Consider the following 15426-nt stretch of genomic DNA (forward strand, 5'->3'; position numbering starts at 1 on the left):
CTCTTTATGAAACCTGCTCCTCGGGCAACGGGCAACGTCGTAAGAGAACGGCACCGTCTGAAACCGCCATGATAATGATTTTCATGTAGAACTACATGGATCGATTTCAGGGTATTTTGAACACAACGCGTTTACCGCAATCGATTTCTTTAACCCTTCTTTCTTACCCAGAAACTTTGTTAAACAAGGTTGACGTTCAATGCCATTATTCTCTACGAATATTTGTCGGCGTATTTCGAACGGCACTGTTAAACCAAAAGTTTCTTAAAATCTGATTTGTTAAATCTATAGATATGAGTGTACTACACAATTCTCGATTCACTGCAGCTTTCTGAACGAATACTATGAGACGAAGGCGTTCAAAGACCGGAAGCTGACACCCTCTTCGACAAAGCATGAGCACGACACCCGAACGGCCAGCCGCGTCGACCCGTACACCATGAATCGCCTGTCGGTCGACTGGAATGAGATCGTGCACCACTTCAGGGTGCCCGACTGGATGGGTGAGCATTCGATATATCAACGTGAGAACGTTAAAGAACCGGTGTCGCAGAAAATCCGGCGTTTTCTGAACCAGCCATAATGAGGCCCTCAATATGACGCAAGGAATTTACTGAACTAATTTAATTTCTCAAGGTAAAATACGAGACAAAATCGTCAATTACGACTTACACGAAACCTACAGATGCGATAGCTCTGGGATCCTAATTTTTCCATACGAGGAAACATAATTCCGTTACGCGAAAACGCAAAGAAACCCCTTCACAGACACACACCGGCAGCGACGTCCGCCATTTGCGCGCGCCGACGCGATGGGCGCCTTTGGGGGACACGGAGCAGCGCGCCCGGTTCTTTGCAATACCTCCAGCTGGCGCTCGCCTCCACCGCGTCGCGGCCCACGCAAGACGCCGTGTTTCTAGCACAAAGCTCGCTCACGTGCATAGCGTTCGCGGTCAGCATTTCCCGGTAAACATTGCGGTTGCATACGCTCCAGTCACCGGGAAGCGTGAGAAGCAGCCAGGGATCTTTGAATGCTATCGCGTTCCACTCTTAAAGGCGGAGCTTAAGCGTCCTCCAAATTTTACAACGAAGCTATAGACCTCTGCGGTCCAAGGAAATTTTCACATCGTAAGCAAAAAACACCCTATACGAAGGCCGATCCCGAAGGTAGTGAAATACCGGTCCGACCCGCGGCGAAGGTGAAGCAGGCGTTAAGTACTCCCCATACGTGGGTCGATCCCGAAGATTGCGCAATACCGGCCCGATCGACGGCGGAGGTAAAGCAGGCGTTAAGCCCTCACCGTACGTAGGCAGCAGGCTTGAATTCGCGGGCACGCTGGGCTGCCTGTGAAAACGTGATTACGAAACCTTTCGAATTCAGCGCTTTCCTTCTGAAAAAATTCGAGGCTCGAGCGTGCCAACACATCTTAGGAAAGCAACTCTGCATTTTGTGGGTTACTCGCTAGCCTTCTTTAGAGCGAATAGCTTTATTCGCTTCTTTTGTTCATCTTCATCATTGGCGTTCGCCCGGTGGATTTGCGATACAAAGGAAAAGTGTGCGTGCTTTCCCGAGATGCGGTCGTCGCCAAACGATAGCATCATAAGTGTTTGAGACATACGTGTAGATTCTTATCAGCTTGAAGTGTGTGTGTAGGTTAAGATGCGGCAGTGCAGCACTCGCAAAGAAAACATGTGGTTGCTCGCTCGTCCACTGTCTGGTTTAGTCGTTGTTCGCTGGTTCGTTTAGTCGTCTGCTTACTCGTTCGTTCAACTATAGGCTCGTTCGACCACTATGTCTCTGAGATACACGTAATGAGTCAACAAATGATGCCTCAATATGAACGACTGCATCATTTCACTTACCGCAAATTCGGCCACGTCATAGCGCAGTCATCACTTCACAAAAGTCATATCTGGCAAATGTTATTTTGGAGCGAGCGCAACCGTCCTCAATGCATGCAGCTTAGTGCAACTCTCTTCGCGAAAAGTACGTCACTTCGTGAACGGTCGAGCTAACGCACGATGAAACGGTATTCTTGATGAGTCACTAACCTGAAAAAAAACGATGCACTTGTGTGAGCTTGAATGAAGCGCTGTTTCAGCATCCCCGATTCGCGAACGAATATTACAAAAACGGATTTCATTTTCTATATACGTACAATCCCGACTCGATGATCGGCCGTACGTATATCTGTCGACTTTGAGGCACGAGAAACATAATAGTACAAGCCTCCACTTCTGAGTCTTTGCGCGTGCTTAAAAGATTGGCAAGCACGCACGTTGGCGGCACTGCAGCTTGTAATGCTCTTTCGAACCTTCAGAGCAGCGCTCGTTCGTGCCCTTTGTCGTCCTTTGCGCGTCATAGCTGATACGCGCGACGAATTGACATGGTAAGGACGGCGCGGATTATTTAGGCTACTGAGGACTTGCTGGAGGTCAGTATCTTGGCATTCTATCGTACATATGCTATATACAACTGTTCGCAACAAGATCTTGGGACACGCATGCACTTGACAAATGTTACGTACCCAATTGTAGCGCACGCGATACATTCGGAGTCTTCATGGCACAGCGTTAGCGCGCGCTCAAATACTTTTTTTAAATAACTATAAAAACTAAAAAAGAGCTGCCGTCACTGAATTTGAATAATCCTCCGTTTAGAAAATCTTTGCTGTACACGAAGTTACCCGGAGTTAGAAAGCCAATGCAAACGCTTAAATCGTACCGCCTTGCAATGCGTGCGTTCACTCTGCGAAAGGCCGTCTGCTAGCATCGAGCGGTGTAGGGGGCGCCACGGTCCAGGAGGGAGCATGAAGGAGAGGAGAAACGAGGGGGAGTGAAGGCGGAGGAGGAGAGCGTCCCTAATTTACGAAGTTTAAGGGGTTTTAGGCTGCAGCGGTACCATGAGGTGGAAAGCGGAGGAGGAGGGTATGATGAAATCACGAGAAGAAAAGCGTATGCCCCGCAAGGCGGGCTCCGCGGCCACGACGGCTGCAAGATGGCGCCAGAGTAGCGTTCGTCGTCTGCTCAGCGATGACGGCACTCATTGCATATATAAAACAAAGCGCTCAATGAGCGGAGGTGTGTCTGCGGTAGCTGCTGTGTATCACGCCCACGCGTCTCCCACGCGCTGTGTCTCTCGATCTCCCGATTAGCGAGGCAATCGTGCCACACTTCGCTCCGTTTGCAATGTTCCGCGCGAGACAGATTGTCCGCACTAGTCAATATATCGCGAAATGAAAAAAAACGTATAGAGCTGCGCCCATATTTCGAATTAGGAAGTGTCGTAATCATGGGTGAACTGCGTCATTTGTTGCTAGTCGTGACAAGGAAACAAGAACAAAAGAACGGACATTCAGATTCTGGCAAATTGAACCCTCTCGGTACTGAATTTTAGTCGGCTTTACTTGAATGTCTTAATTATTGCTACACACGACGACTGTGCTGAAGGCACTACTACAGATGACGAGGGATTTGACACACCCCGTTCCATCAGAAATGGCGAAACAATATTTTTTCTCCTTTCTTGTAACGCCTGTAGCCAATGCATGCGCAACATGTGCATGCGGAGAATTATTTCTATTTTAAAAACGCAACATGTCTGGCTGTACAATAAGCTGATCTTTAATTAATCATTAATTATTGAACCAAGAGGCTATGCGCCAAGCGTCTTCCTTTCACCTAAAATTTCTTTGAATATAATGGGCAGTGTCTCAAAATAACATCATGCAACTTTGACGCATTTTTGGACAGTTCCGCATAATGACTCATGACTCAAGGACGTTGGTGGTGTGCCTGTGTTACTCTTCCTTTTCCCCAAATTTTCCCGAAGTATGTCCACCTTTTCGCAGAACTATAAGAAGTCACAGAGTTCACTTGACTTGTCGGGTGTCGTCGCTCTCAAATGGCAGAGGTCGAGAAACTGATGATGGAGTCGAACGACACCTTCCCTCGGCCGAGCGACCTGCTGGACGCCGGAGAGGCGCTCATCCTCCTCCAGAAGACGTACCATCTCAACCACACCGACATGACGAAAGGAGTCATCATGGGACACAAGGCGATGGCGCAGTTGACAGGTACGCGTGCCATAATATAGCCTCTTGGTATCGCTAACTAGTTTCTGCGTTCCAATTGAGGTGGATGAGATCGTTTTCCCTCATTTTGTTCTTCAATATAGGTCAATCACTTTTCAGATATGAAATGTTGTCGTTGAGTTACAAAACTCCTAATTGTAGATGTGCCCGAGCTAACAGAGTTCTATTATGCAGGATATTTTTGGCAACTTTTGTGTACATTGAATTTTGAATTGTTTTGACAGCACAGTTTAGATTCCTTTTGTGTCCCATTGGAGAGAGGACATGCATAGCAAATGCAAAGAAAATATCTAGGACTGAGCCTGATTAGCTATGCTTCATGGAATAATCCTACGCAAGATATAAAGAAAGTAAGAGAACTTAGAAGGGGAAATAAAACCAGAGTACGCAACTCTGCATTTTTATACGCTTCATCATAGGCAGCCAAACAGGGTTACAGGGTCGACTAGCTTCAAGCTCACCAGCATCTCTATGATATTATTTTTCTGTTGACCAGAACATACTTTTCCAGCGAATATTTAAGAAATGCGCTTTCTTACAGAATGTTGTTTTAAAGGGGAAGGATGTGGAGATGTGAGGCCGATGCAAAACACCAAATAAGATGAGTGGGTAGTATCAATGGAAGTTGACGCAATAAACATGCTTCAACTGTGTTCGCGCAGGTTCTGTTTGCCAAAGTATTACCTTCCCCTTTTTACCCCCGATGTGCAGCGCGAGACTGTGTGTACTTCGGCCAGCTGCTGTACAGCAAGTATGACTTCGAGGACGCCATCAAGTGGTTCGAAGAGGCACTCGCAAGACTGAGCCTCGAGAAGCAGCCCTCAATCTCGCCAAAGACGGTGCATGATTACCTCGCCAGCAGTGTGGAGAAGGTAGGCCCTACTCAACACGTGACTGAGCTCGCATTCTCAAGAGACGCCTTTATCTCGTGAAGAAACCCGTGGCAAAAATGAAGTAATCATAAATTTAGGAATAAACACAAACCAAAAAAGAAAGCAATGTTGGAACGAGCTACAACCAGCTGTTGAAGTCGACAAAATGTGAAGTGTTCGTGAGCGAGTTGAGGTTGAGAATTGGGCGCGTTTCATCAGAGGTGCAGCGTTTCAACGACTGCGTCTCAAAACAATAGCTGTCAAGAGAGCAAAAATATGCGAGAAGTGCCGCTTATCAGGAGTGCCTCTACAATCGGTACCACTGGTACCACCGCTAGCAGGTCTATTTTCGGGTCATTTCTGCCCGTGAAGTCTCCGGGATCGGTGCAGGAAAGAGACTTGAAACGCGTTCAACAGAACAGAAAGCGTAGTTCGCCAAGAAAAGCTCTGTTTTTTTAAAGATGACGCCGTTTCCCATAAGACTGCTGTCGTAGATAAAGCATTTATTATTTGCTCCTGAAGGACAGTGCTCTCAGAAGGACACCCATGATATCGTTTTACTTTCATCGTTCGTTCCGTTCTATGAAATTTTGTTTTGTAGAAATACGTTCCACTTGGTCGGTGCAAGCTGGTAGAACGAGATTAAGATGTTCCACTTATTTAAAATTTTGTGTATGATGTTAAAAGTGACACGCAGTAACAGTGGCAAAAAATTCGGCCAAGAGCCGATAATAATAATAATATTTGGGGTTTTACGTGCCAAAACCACTTTCTGATTATGAGGCACGCCGTAGTGGAGGACTCCGGAAATTTTGACCACCTGGGGTTCTTTAACGTGCACCTAAATCTAAGCACACGGGTGTTTTCGCATTTCGCCCCCATCGAGATGCGGCCGCCGTGGCCGGGATTCGATCCCGCGACCTCGTGCTCAGCAGCCCAACACCATAGCCACTGAGCAACCACGGCGGGTCAAGAGCCGATGTTTGAGGGCATTCGTAACACACAGATTCGAGATTTCTTGAAATATGTTTCCCTTAGTGCAACCTATGTGGTGCGAGAAGATTAAATGCAAGAGAAAGTGTAGAATGTGCAAACATTTGGGTAATATTGAGGTGCATTTTGAGCCACCCACACCGTTTCTGGCAGGGTTGTGGACGCTTCTGTTAACTTTCGAGTATGGATGTAATCACCACGCAACGGCTAACGGACAACTGACATACTTTCTTATTTATCTTATTACGTCGGGTTCTGCTACGTCATAACTGATCCTTATCACGCATTAGAGAGTGGTACGAACCTTATGACTGGATTGGTTTGTTCACATTGAATTGTTCTCTCTTGAGACCTTATTGCGCATATGCATTTGTTTAAGACTGGAAAATGTCTAGAACATTTGTTTAAAGGGACCCTGTACCACCTCTTGGGCTTGATAAGATACCGTACTCCGCGGGTACGGTACGCTGCTTTGAAAATCTCAGCCAAGTTTTGCTGTCGTACACGGCGCCTGGAGCTCGCAAGCAGATCGCGAAGTCACCTTTCTCTCAAACGCTCTCTTTTCAACAGAGGGCCCTGCCCTCACTCCCTTGTAAAGGCACTATTTCGTCATCGGACGCACTATTTCGTCATTCCCTTAGACGTCTGCTATCGACCGATAGCTGATGTCAAGCTGCGGACGGCCACATGGCGTAGATACCGCGGCCGCCGCGGGGTGCCGCCACCAGTCGACTGGCTAAGCTCACTGCGGCTCGGTCAGAACAACCGCGTTTGGCTTAAGTTTAGCGCGTCGTGGGCACCAAGGGCGGAAGTCGTGGCGTCTACGTTAGCATCCAAGATGAATTTTGAACAGCGCGCCACGGTGACATTTAGAAGGCGGAGCGTTGTGGGACATGCCCCACTGCGACGTAGCCTTCGCAGTGCAAGGCATTGAAGAAGGAACGGGAGCACAGCGGAGGCCGTGCTTGATTGCCAACAATTGCGCATCTGCTGAACGTCTTAAAGTATTTTTGCTGCAAAGGATTTCAGAAAAAGGTCATTCTCAGTTCAAATGTCTTTCTCTACGTCGATAAAAAGTCATTCAGGGCCCCTTCAACGCCGTAGGAATCTTGCAAATAAATAAATAAATAAACGTTTATTATCTTAGATGATGCGTGACGCGTGTGTCTGATAAAGAAGTTTGTTTGACATGTTTTTCTACTATCCGTAGCCGCTTGTCTAGATAATGCGAGTTGTTGCTAATCTTTCGTGGAATGTGTTTCAACTTTGATTACCTTGTTAAACTGCTGTAGCAAACATGTTTCACAGTTCTGTCACAGGGATAGCCTGTTCGCCAGCCCTAGCTGCGTTCATTTATAACGCGCTTGATTCAACTAACCTTTCATCACCTCCGCAACGCTGAAACAGAGCCTGAAATTTCGGGTTTTACGTGCCAAAACCAGGCTTTGATTATGAAGCACGCAGTATTGGGGGACTTCGGATTAATTTGGACCACCTGGTCATACTTAACGTGCCCCCAAGGTACGGGATACAGGCGCTTTTTCATTTTGCTGCCATCGAATTGCGGCCGCCGCGGCCAGGATTCGATCCAGCGACCTCTTGCTTAACAGCGCAACACTAAAGCTGCTAAGCCGCCACTGCGGTTGAAACAGACCTCTAGTTGGATGACAAAGCAACACGCCTCGTTTTAGAAGTTTCTCATTTCATGGGCGTAATATGAAATAGAGGGAAACATTTCATGTAAAACCAAAGAAGCAAGGCTGTTAATTCCCGATGAGCTGTCACTTTAGTTAAATGTTTATGGTCTAAATATTTTTGCCACTTATTCTATCAGGTCGTTTTAGATTTTGAGCAAGCAGAGTTAAAGGAAGCCAACCACTGGGCATAAAAGGAAAGCAGGAAGATATACAAAAGAATCCCGAATGATTATAAAAGGACGCAAGCCGGACGTTGTGCTTTGCATACGCAAAGATCTCTCTGGGTACCCAAACGCCGTTTGCGTAAGCAAAATCTAAAACTCCTTATTGTAACATGTAAACACTTAGCCACAATTTTCTCCGCCATGACTAGCATTTTCTTTTTTTTTTTATCGCTTTCGCCTCCGAGCCTAAGTGAACTAACCAAAAGCGCGACCAACTTTTTTCTGGTCAGGTCACGTGTTATAAGAAAGAAACGGTCGTGGTTATTCACGAATTAAGAAGGTAGTGAACGTATCTCGATCTCAGTGGTTTTCGTGTTTGCAACTGAGTAGACAGAATACGTCGTCGTCACTTAAAGCACCAGCACATGTGCGATTAAGACTAAACTTTATTTAGATCACTCAGCCCAGGCTTTGGTACATATTTTTTTTTTCGTCACGAAGTCCCATATGAAATTACCTCCACTAAGGCGGTCTGTATGCGCTCGAATTACTTCTTGCGTTTTCCGTACATGCACACGAAATGTATACTGCATTGCTGTACGAAAGTCGTGGAGAATCACATGAAAAATCTGCGCGATGTCTGTATGAAATTATTTGAAGGCAACACGGAAACATTGCAGTAGATAAGCCTCGTTCGTTGACGCGTAAAACTGCTCGCGGTGTAATTATTTAAACCCTGCCATGAGTCTGATATCTTCACTATTATCTAGCTGGAGGAACAACAGCACGACGAAGAGCTGTCCAGCATGGGTAAGTGGCACCACTACGTGATCGTTTTATCGCGTGAAAAGGAGTAATTGCAACGCCTCTCGCTGACGGAGATCTGTATTTGTTTTCGCATTCCAGTTTAGTCGTGCTAAAGGCGTTCGATCCGGAACTAACACAGACGTACAGTTATTGAACTCTCCACCCTAGCAAATTTATCTTTATGATAATATTCTTCATAATATATATATATATATATATATATATATATATATATATATATATATATATATATATATATATATATATATATGGATAGAATTGAACATGCTCTCAGGAGCGGAGGAAGCCTAAAAACAGTGAAGAAGAAACTAGGAATTGGCAAGAATCAGATGTATGCGTTAAGAGACAAAGCCGGCAATATCATTACTAATATGGATGAGATAGTTCAAGTGGCTGAGGAGTTCTATAGAGATTTATACAGTACCAGTGGCACCCACGACGATAATGGAAGAGAAAATAGTCTAGAGGAATTCGAAATCCCGAAGGTAACGCCGGAAGAAGTAAAGAAAGCCTTAGGAGATATGCAAAGGGGGAAGGCAGCTGGGGAGGATCAGGTAACAGCAGATTTGTTCAAGAATGGTGGACAGATTGTTCTAGAGAAACTGGCCACCCTGTATACGCAATGCCTCATGACCTCGAGCGTACCGGAATCTTGGAAGAACGCTAACATAATCCTAATCCATAAGAAAGGGGACGCCAAAGACTTGAAAAATTATAGACCGATCAGCTTACTGTCCGTTGCCTACAAAGTATTTACTAAGGTAATTGCAAATAGAATCAGGAACACCTTAGACTTCTGTCAACCAAAGGACCAGGCAGGATTCCGTAAAGGCTACTCAACAATAGACCATATTCACACTATCAATCAAGTGATAGAGAAATGTGCAGAATATAAGCAACCGTTGTATATAGCTTTCATTGATTACGAGAAAGCGTTTGATTCAGTCGAAACCTCAGCAGTCATGGAGGCATTACGGAATCAGGGTGTAGATGAGCCATATGTAAAAATACTGCAAGATATCTATAGCGGCTCCACAGCCACCGTAGTCCTCCATAAAGCAAGCAACAAAATCCCAACAAAGAAAGGCGTCAGGCAGGGAGATACGATATCTCCAATGCTATTCACAGCGTGTTTACAGGAGGTATTCAGAGACCTGGATTGGGAAGAATTGGGGATAAAAGTTAATGGAGAATACCTTAGTAACTTGCGATTCGCTGATGATATTGCCTTGCTTAGTAACTCAGGGGACCAATTGCAATGCATGCTCACTGACCTGGAGAGGCAAAGCAGAAGAGTGGGTCTAAAAATTAATATGCAGAAAACTAAAGTAATGCTTAACAGTCTCGGGAGAGAACAGCAATTTACAATAGGCAGCGAGGCACTGGAAGTCGTAAGGGAATACATCTACTTAGGGCAGGTAGTGACGGCGGATCCGGATCATGAGACGGAAATAATCAGAAGAATAAGAATGGGCTGGAGTGCGTTTGGCAGGCATTCCCAAATCATGAATAGCAGGTTGCCGTTATCCCTCAAGAGAAAAGTATATAATAGCTGTGTCTTACCAGTACTCACCTACGGGGCAGAAACATGGAGGCTTACGAAAAGGGTTCTACTCAAATTGAGGACGACACAACGAGCTATGGAAAGAAGAATGATAGGTGTAACGTTAAGGGATAAGAAAAGAGCAGATTGGGTGAGGGAACAAACGCGAGTTAATGACATCTTAGTTGAAATCAAGAAAAAGAAATGGGCATGGGCAGGACATGTAATGAGGAGGGAAGATAACCGATGGTCATTAAGGGTTACGGACTAGATCCCAAGGGAAGGGAAGCGTAGCAGGGGGCGGCAGAAAGTCAGGTGGGCGGATGAGATTAAGAAGTTTGCAGGGACGGCATGGCCACAATTAGTACATGACCGGGGTTGTTGGAGAAGTATGGGAGAGGCCTTTGCCCTGCAGTGGGCGTAACCAGGCTGATGATGATGATATATATATATATATATATATATATATATATATATATATATATATATATATATATATATATATATATATAGTTATGCTGCTGTAGAAGAGAGAGAGGGAGAGAATAGCTGACATATCTTTCAACCCGAATTCGATATTAAAAAACAAGAGAATTGAAGAATTCAGAAGAGATTCCCATTTATATTATAACAAATCTCTCCTTTAATGAATCCACTAGCACAGAATGTAAATAAGAGCACTGGCGTAGTCGTTCGGGGAAGCGAAAGAAGTTTTCTTTTTCATAGTAATGCTCCCAGCTAACGCCAACTAACTACCATACCACGCTAACTCCTCAGATTTTAATGCTTTTGTCCTCGCTCTTCCGAAGATGTTCTTATCGCCTCCATAGTCCTCCCCCACCCCCTCCACCACCACTTCGTCCACCACTTGCGTTACAGAGTGGCAAAACTTATCTATGCATACGGTAGCTCCTATCTTCGAAAAGGCGTCTGCAGGTGACGCGGAGTGAAATGCGCACACGAAAACTCGCGAACAACTCAACTCTGCATTCTTAAAACCTGTTAATGCCCTCTGTGTATGCCTTAAGTTCGACCTCCATTGCCTTGTTTACACAAAATGGATGAAAAAGACTAAGATTGTGCTCAGTGAAAAGATTGACTGCCGCAAGTCTAGTTGAGCGTTACGTAATGAGAGAGAGAGAAGGATGCATAGAAAGGCAGGGAGGTTAACCAGAGGTAGTTCCAGTTGGCTACCCTGCAAGGCATGAAGGGTTAAGGGGCATAAAATGAGAAAGAGAGTAGAAGGGGGAGATAGAGAGGAAGAGAGACGAGCACGAACAAACCGCGTACACTATAGAGCGGTAGGGGGCGGCGCTCTTATATTCTGTCGTGATGCCCCGTAGACCGCAGGAACTTTAATAACACGAGTAAGGTCTTTACCGGGGATGTTCTTTGGGAGCACTAAACTAAAGCTTTTAGTTCTGATAGTGGGCGATTGCCCAAATGGTCCAGTCTCTGCGCATCACTTGTCTCTGGGCACTATATGACAGGCCGACACAGATAATGTGCGCGAGCGTATCATGGCTGCTGCATGTGTCGCACGAAGCCGGGGCTGTTGGCCATTTCAACAAGGAACAACTACAAGGCATATGAGTTCGTAAATGCAATGCCAAGCCACAGACGATGTAGCATACGTAATATGTACAGCACCAGAAACATTTCAAACGAATCACTGCGGCCTTATACCTTGATGATAAAGGTGCGTCCGACAATGTAGATCATTATGAAATTCACGCCTCAGAAGCTGTAGGGATTGGTGGACACGCCTTTCGCTGGTTACGCAGCTATTTGAATGGAAGATCTTTATTTTGACTGAAGACGGACCAACGCTGTCTAGGTATCGAAGTCGTGGTGTACCATAATGCGAAGCATCGTTGTTTGGTAGTAGAAAACCGTACTTACTAAACCCTGGTAATGCCTTTTCGAGATTGCAGTGTCTGTAAATAAAGAAAAAAAAACGCAATTAAAACATTCTGAAACTAAACAAGGCGCAGTTTGGGAAGATCAAATACTGATATATCATATCATTGTTAGAGATGACGATATTTACAATGTTTCAATTTCACATTGTTAGAATATGTGCTATAATATATACGTGCAGTGCTCAAATATGCAAGCGCGATACCCGGACCGCGCGGCTGCCGGCGCTTACTGAGCCACCGGTGAACTCTGGGTAATCGCTGTGCGGCCTAATACAGTCACGTCGCATCGCAAAGCTCTCTTTTTTATCGCATACCATAATGCATCCGTTCGATGTCCTCTTCGCCCATAGATGGCGCGACAGCCGCCATCAGCCATGCGCTGAGAGTATCACGCTTGATTCTCTGAGCGGTGCACATCAGTTGAGATATTCAATGTGCACCGCTTCACTGATTGTGGTTTCGACCGTTTCTTCAACGGCGACATCACTCGTTGTTACACGGATGAATTCACCGGTTACGGCGAAGCAAGCCCCATGGGCATCCCTGCTGAAGTCAGCATGCGCACTTCTAGAAGAACGCAGGGACGGTAGGCCTACAATGCGAGAGTGGGCGCGTCAAGCTATAACTGATTACGCAGTGCCGCAGAGAAACATATTGGTAAAGAGCGGGCGCTTCCGTAAGGCTTTGCGGCCGAGCTACTGCGCTGCCGCCAGCTCACCGCACGGCTGGTCAGACCGATAATTTTGTCTTCAGAGAATTTAGACGCGCGGTTTAACTCCGTTTTGGTTTCGCTTTCGATAACTGTGCTTGCGATTCTGGTTTACCTTTAGTTCCAAAAATGTTCAATGCGTCGTCTCTAGTGGATCGAAAGAGCTTCAAAGTGGAGGTTCGTACCTACTTCAAAGTGGAGGTTCGTACAATATCAGCCCTATTCATAGTGTCACTCACTGACAAATCCACTCATTAATTTATTCACACCAGTGAGTGCGCTGCATCAAACGTACTACTTGTTCTTCGTGTACTAAGATATAACTTCCTAGACTCTCACTTCACGATGCGACGTAGCGGAAGGGGCAGGGAGGAACAGTGATAGAAGTTATCACATAGAAGAGTTACACAAATAACAATATAGGTTGCATGCACAAGCCAGAACACGTGGTTTAGAACACATTAGAGACGTCAGCCCAATTATAAAGCAATGGGCAAGCAGGCTAACCTTCAAAAAATTTAGTTCGACAATGAAAAACCATCGAAATTGTGTAACGAAATGGTCCAAACTAACATATGTCCCCTACAGGCAATACAAAACTGCGAAAAATAATTGTGGTTCCCAACAGATTGACTATCATAGAGTGCAGTGGAAAGTAATAAACAGCGATTTACTGAGTGACTATGCGAAAGTAAAAAATAAGAACCGCGGTAAATCGTGAAAATGGAAGCGGAAAGTGAGTGCTACGCGCTCCCAATGAATTGTCTTGTTGTGCTTTGAACTTATTCCGTTCGTGTTGCTTCTGTTGTGCACTCCTGTATTTCCGTACTTAACAACCTCACGCTGCAGACCTGCCGGAGGAGCCCAGCGTTGAAATGCTCTACGCCGAAGGATACCTCGAGGCGTTCAACGATCTCTGCCGGGGAGTCAAACTCCGGGTGAGTCACTTGAAAGCCTTCTTCTTGCGTGCGTATTTTTCTTTTTTTCATGGTTTCCTCGGTATTGCGGTTTCTGTGTCTTTCGTTCAATGTGATCAGCAATGTGTCACTACCCCATTGAACGCACTCCGGCCGGAGCTGTATAATCAATTCGGGAAGTAAACATCACTAAAGATATCGTGCCAGCCAATAAGAAACGCTATAGTTACACATGACTCCCCGCACAGGCACCCCTAAAACAGCAGCGCTTACCTTTCTTCCAACGTGCAAGTCCACAGGAAAGCTCGACAGAATGAGAGAAGGGACAGAGAACGGGTGGAACCGACGCAATCGCGAAACGAGTGAATAACAGCCTTTCCACTTTTCGCTGGCAGTTCCCATGCAAGGAGTGGGACGGGGGGGGGGGGAGGGAAGGGGCAGGGGTGTATGTAACGTCAGAAGGCAAGGAAACCCGACTGCTATAGACATGCAGGACAGCGGCTAAGGGCAAACTCCAGAAACTTAAGTTCAAAGTACGGCAAGGAATGTCTCTGCTAGTTCTGAAAAATAAACGGCATGCAAATATGTCAAGCCGACAACTAGCGCAGGGCATGCAGAAGCAGAGCCGCGTTAATTAAACGACACCGTTGGGTCCAGGCGACACTACGGAAGCGGTCGCACCTCAAATCAACATTCCTGCGCCCACCGCGGTACCTCTGCGGCCAAGGTGTTGCTCGAGGTCGCGCACTTGATCACGACCGCGGCAGCACCATTTCGACAGGGGTGAAATAAGAAAATGCTCGTGCACTTAGATTTAGGGACTCGTTGAAGGACAACACGGTAGCGAATTTATCCAGAGCCCGCCACTAAGGCGCGCCTCATAAGCCATTGTTTTTTTGGAAAGTACAGCTCCATACTTCAATAAAAGTTTAATATTTCAGCCACTACGCGATGAGCTATGTGAAGCAATAACAATGCTCAGCCCTCTCAGAAGTTATGAAGCGTGGCCAACAGCGACGCCTCAAGCAAATACCTCTATCTGTGTGTTCTGTATACTACGCGTAAAACAGCAGTGGGGCACTCAAAGTAACGTTTACCATCAACTCACAACTCTCGTGTTTGGTTAAACGTGGAACAAATTAAACATTCGCAGTGAATATCAGCGCAAATTATCGACAATCCAAGAAAATAGCACAGAAAGCTTCACTTACATCAATTGTCAAAGTGCGTGAGATCCGCATAATTGTTTTCATGGTTTCCACAGCATTAATCTTTCCTGCATCTTTCTTTCAGTGTGATCAGCCCAGTGTCATATCCCCATTGAACGCACTCCGACCGGAGCTGTATCATTATTTCGCGAAGCAAAACGACCTTAAAGAATTCGCACCAGCCAATAAGAAAGCCTGGACAAAATTTCTTCGGAATAAGCGCGCTTTAACAAGCGACAGTGCGTTGTGGACGCAAATGACGAAAACTAGAAACGTAGAGAAATTAACTAGGTATGGCGATTGCTCAAAATGTGGGAGAACACTTTTAAAATGTTTGGTGGCACTTGTACAAAGGTAGTAAATGTTTCTCAAAAGCTGCTCCGGTTTTCTGAAAGGTTCTTAATGACCACTGCAATGGTACAGGGTTCGATGCAAATTATATACTTTCAAAGCAACAATGTCGGCAACAGTCTCTTATA

At 45.7% G+C, this 15426-nt stretch overlaps 1 protein-coding gene across 1 annotated transcript in view; it reads left to right on the top strand.

Annotated features, from left to right (window-relative positions):
• Positions 1-15426, top strand: part of LOC142557140 (prolyl 4-hydroxylase subunit alpha-2-like) — a 124923-nt gene that overhangs the window by 85882 nt on the left and 23615 nt on the right. Inside the window, exons 3-7 of the mRNA XM_075668788.1 lie at positions 328-503; positions 3912-4076; positions 4806-4966; positions 8591-8630; positions 13672-13760. Of these exons, the coding sequence (XP_075524903.1) occupies positions 328-503; positions 3912-4076; positions 4806-4966; positions 8591-8630; positions 13672-13760 (631 nt within the window). The remainder of the gene's footprint in view (positions 1-327; positions 504-3911; positions 4077-4805; positions 4967-8590; positions 8631-13671; positions 13761-15426) is intronic.

Source organism: Dermacentor variabilis, chromosome 9 (genome assembly GCF_050947875.1).
Source record: "Dermacentor variabilis isolate Ectoservices chromosome 9, ASM5094787v1, whole genome shotgun sequence".
NCBI classification, from domain to species: Eukaryota; Metazoa; Arthropoda; class Arachnida; order Ixodida; family Ixodidae; genus Dermacentor; species Dermacentor variabilis.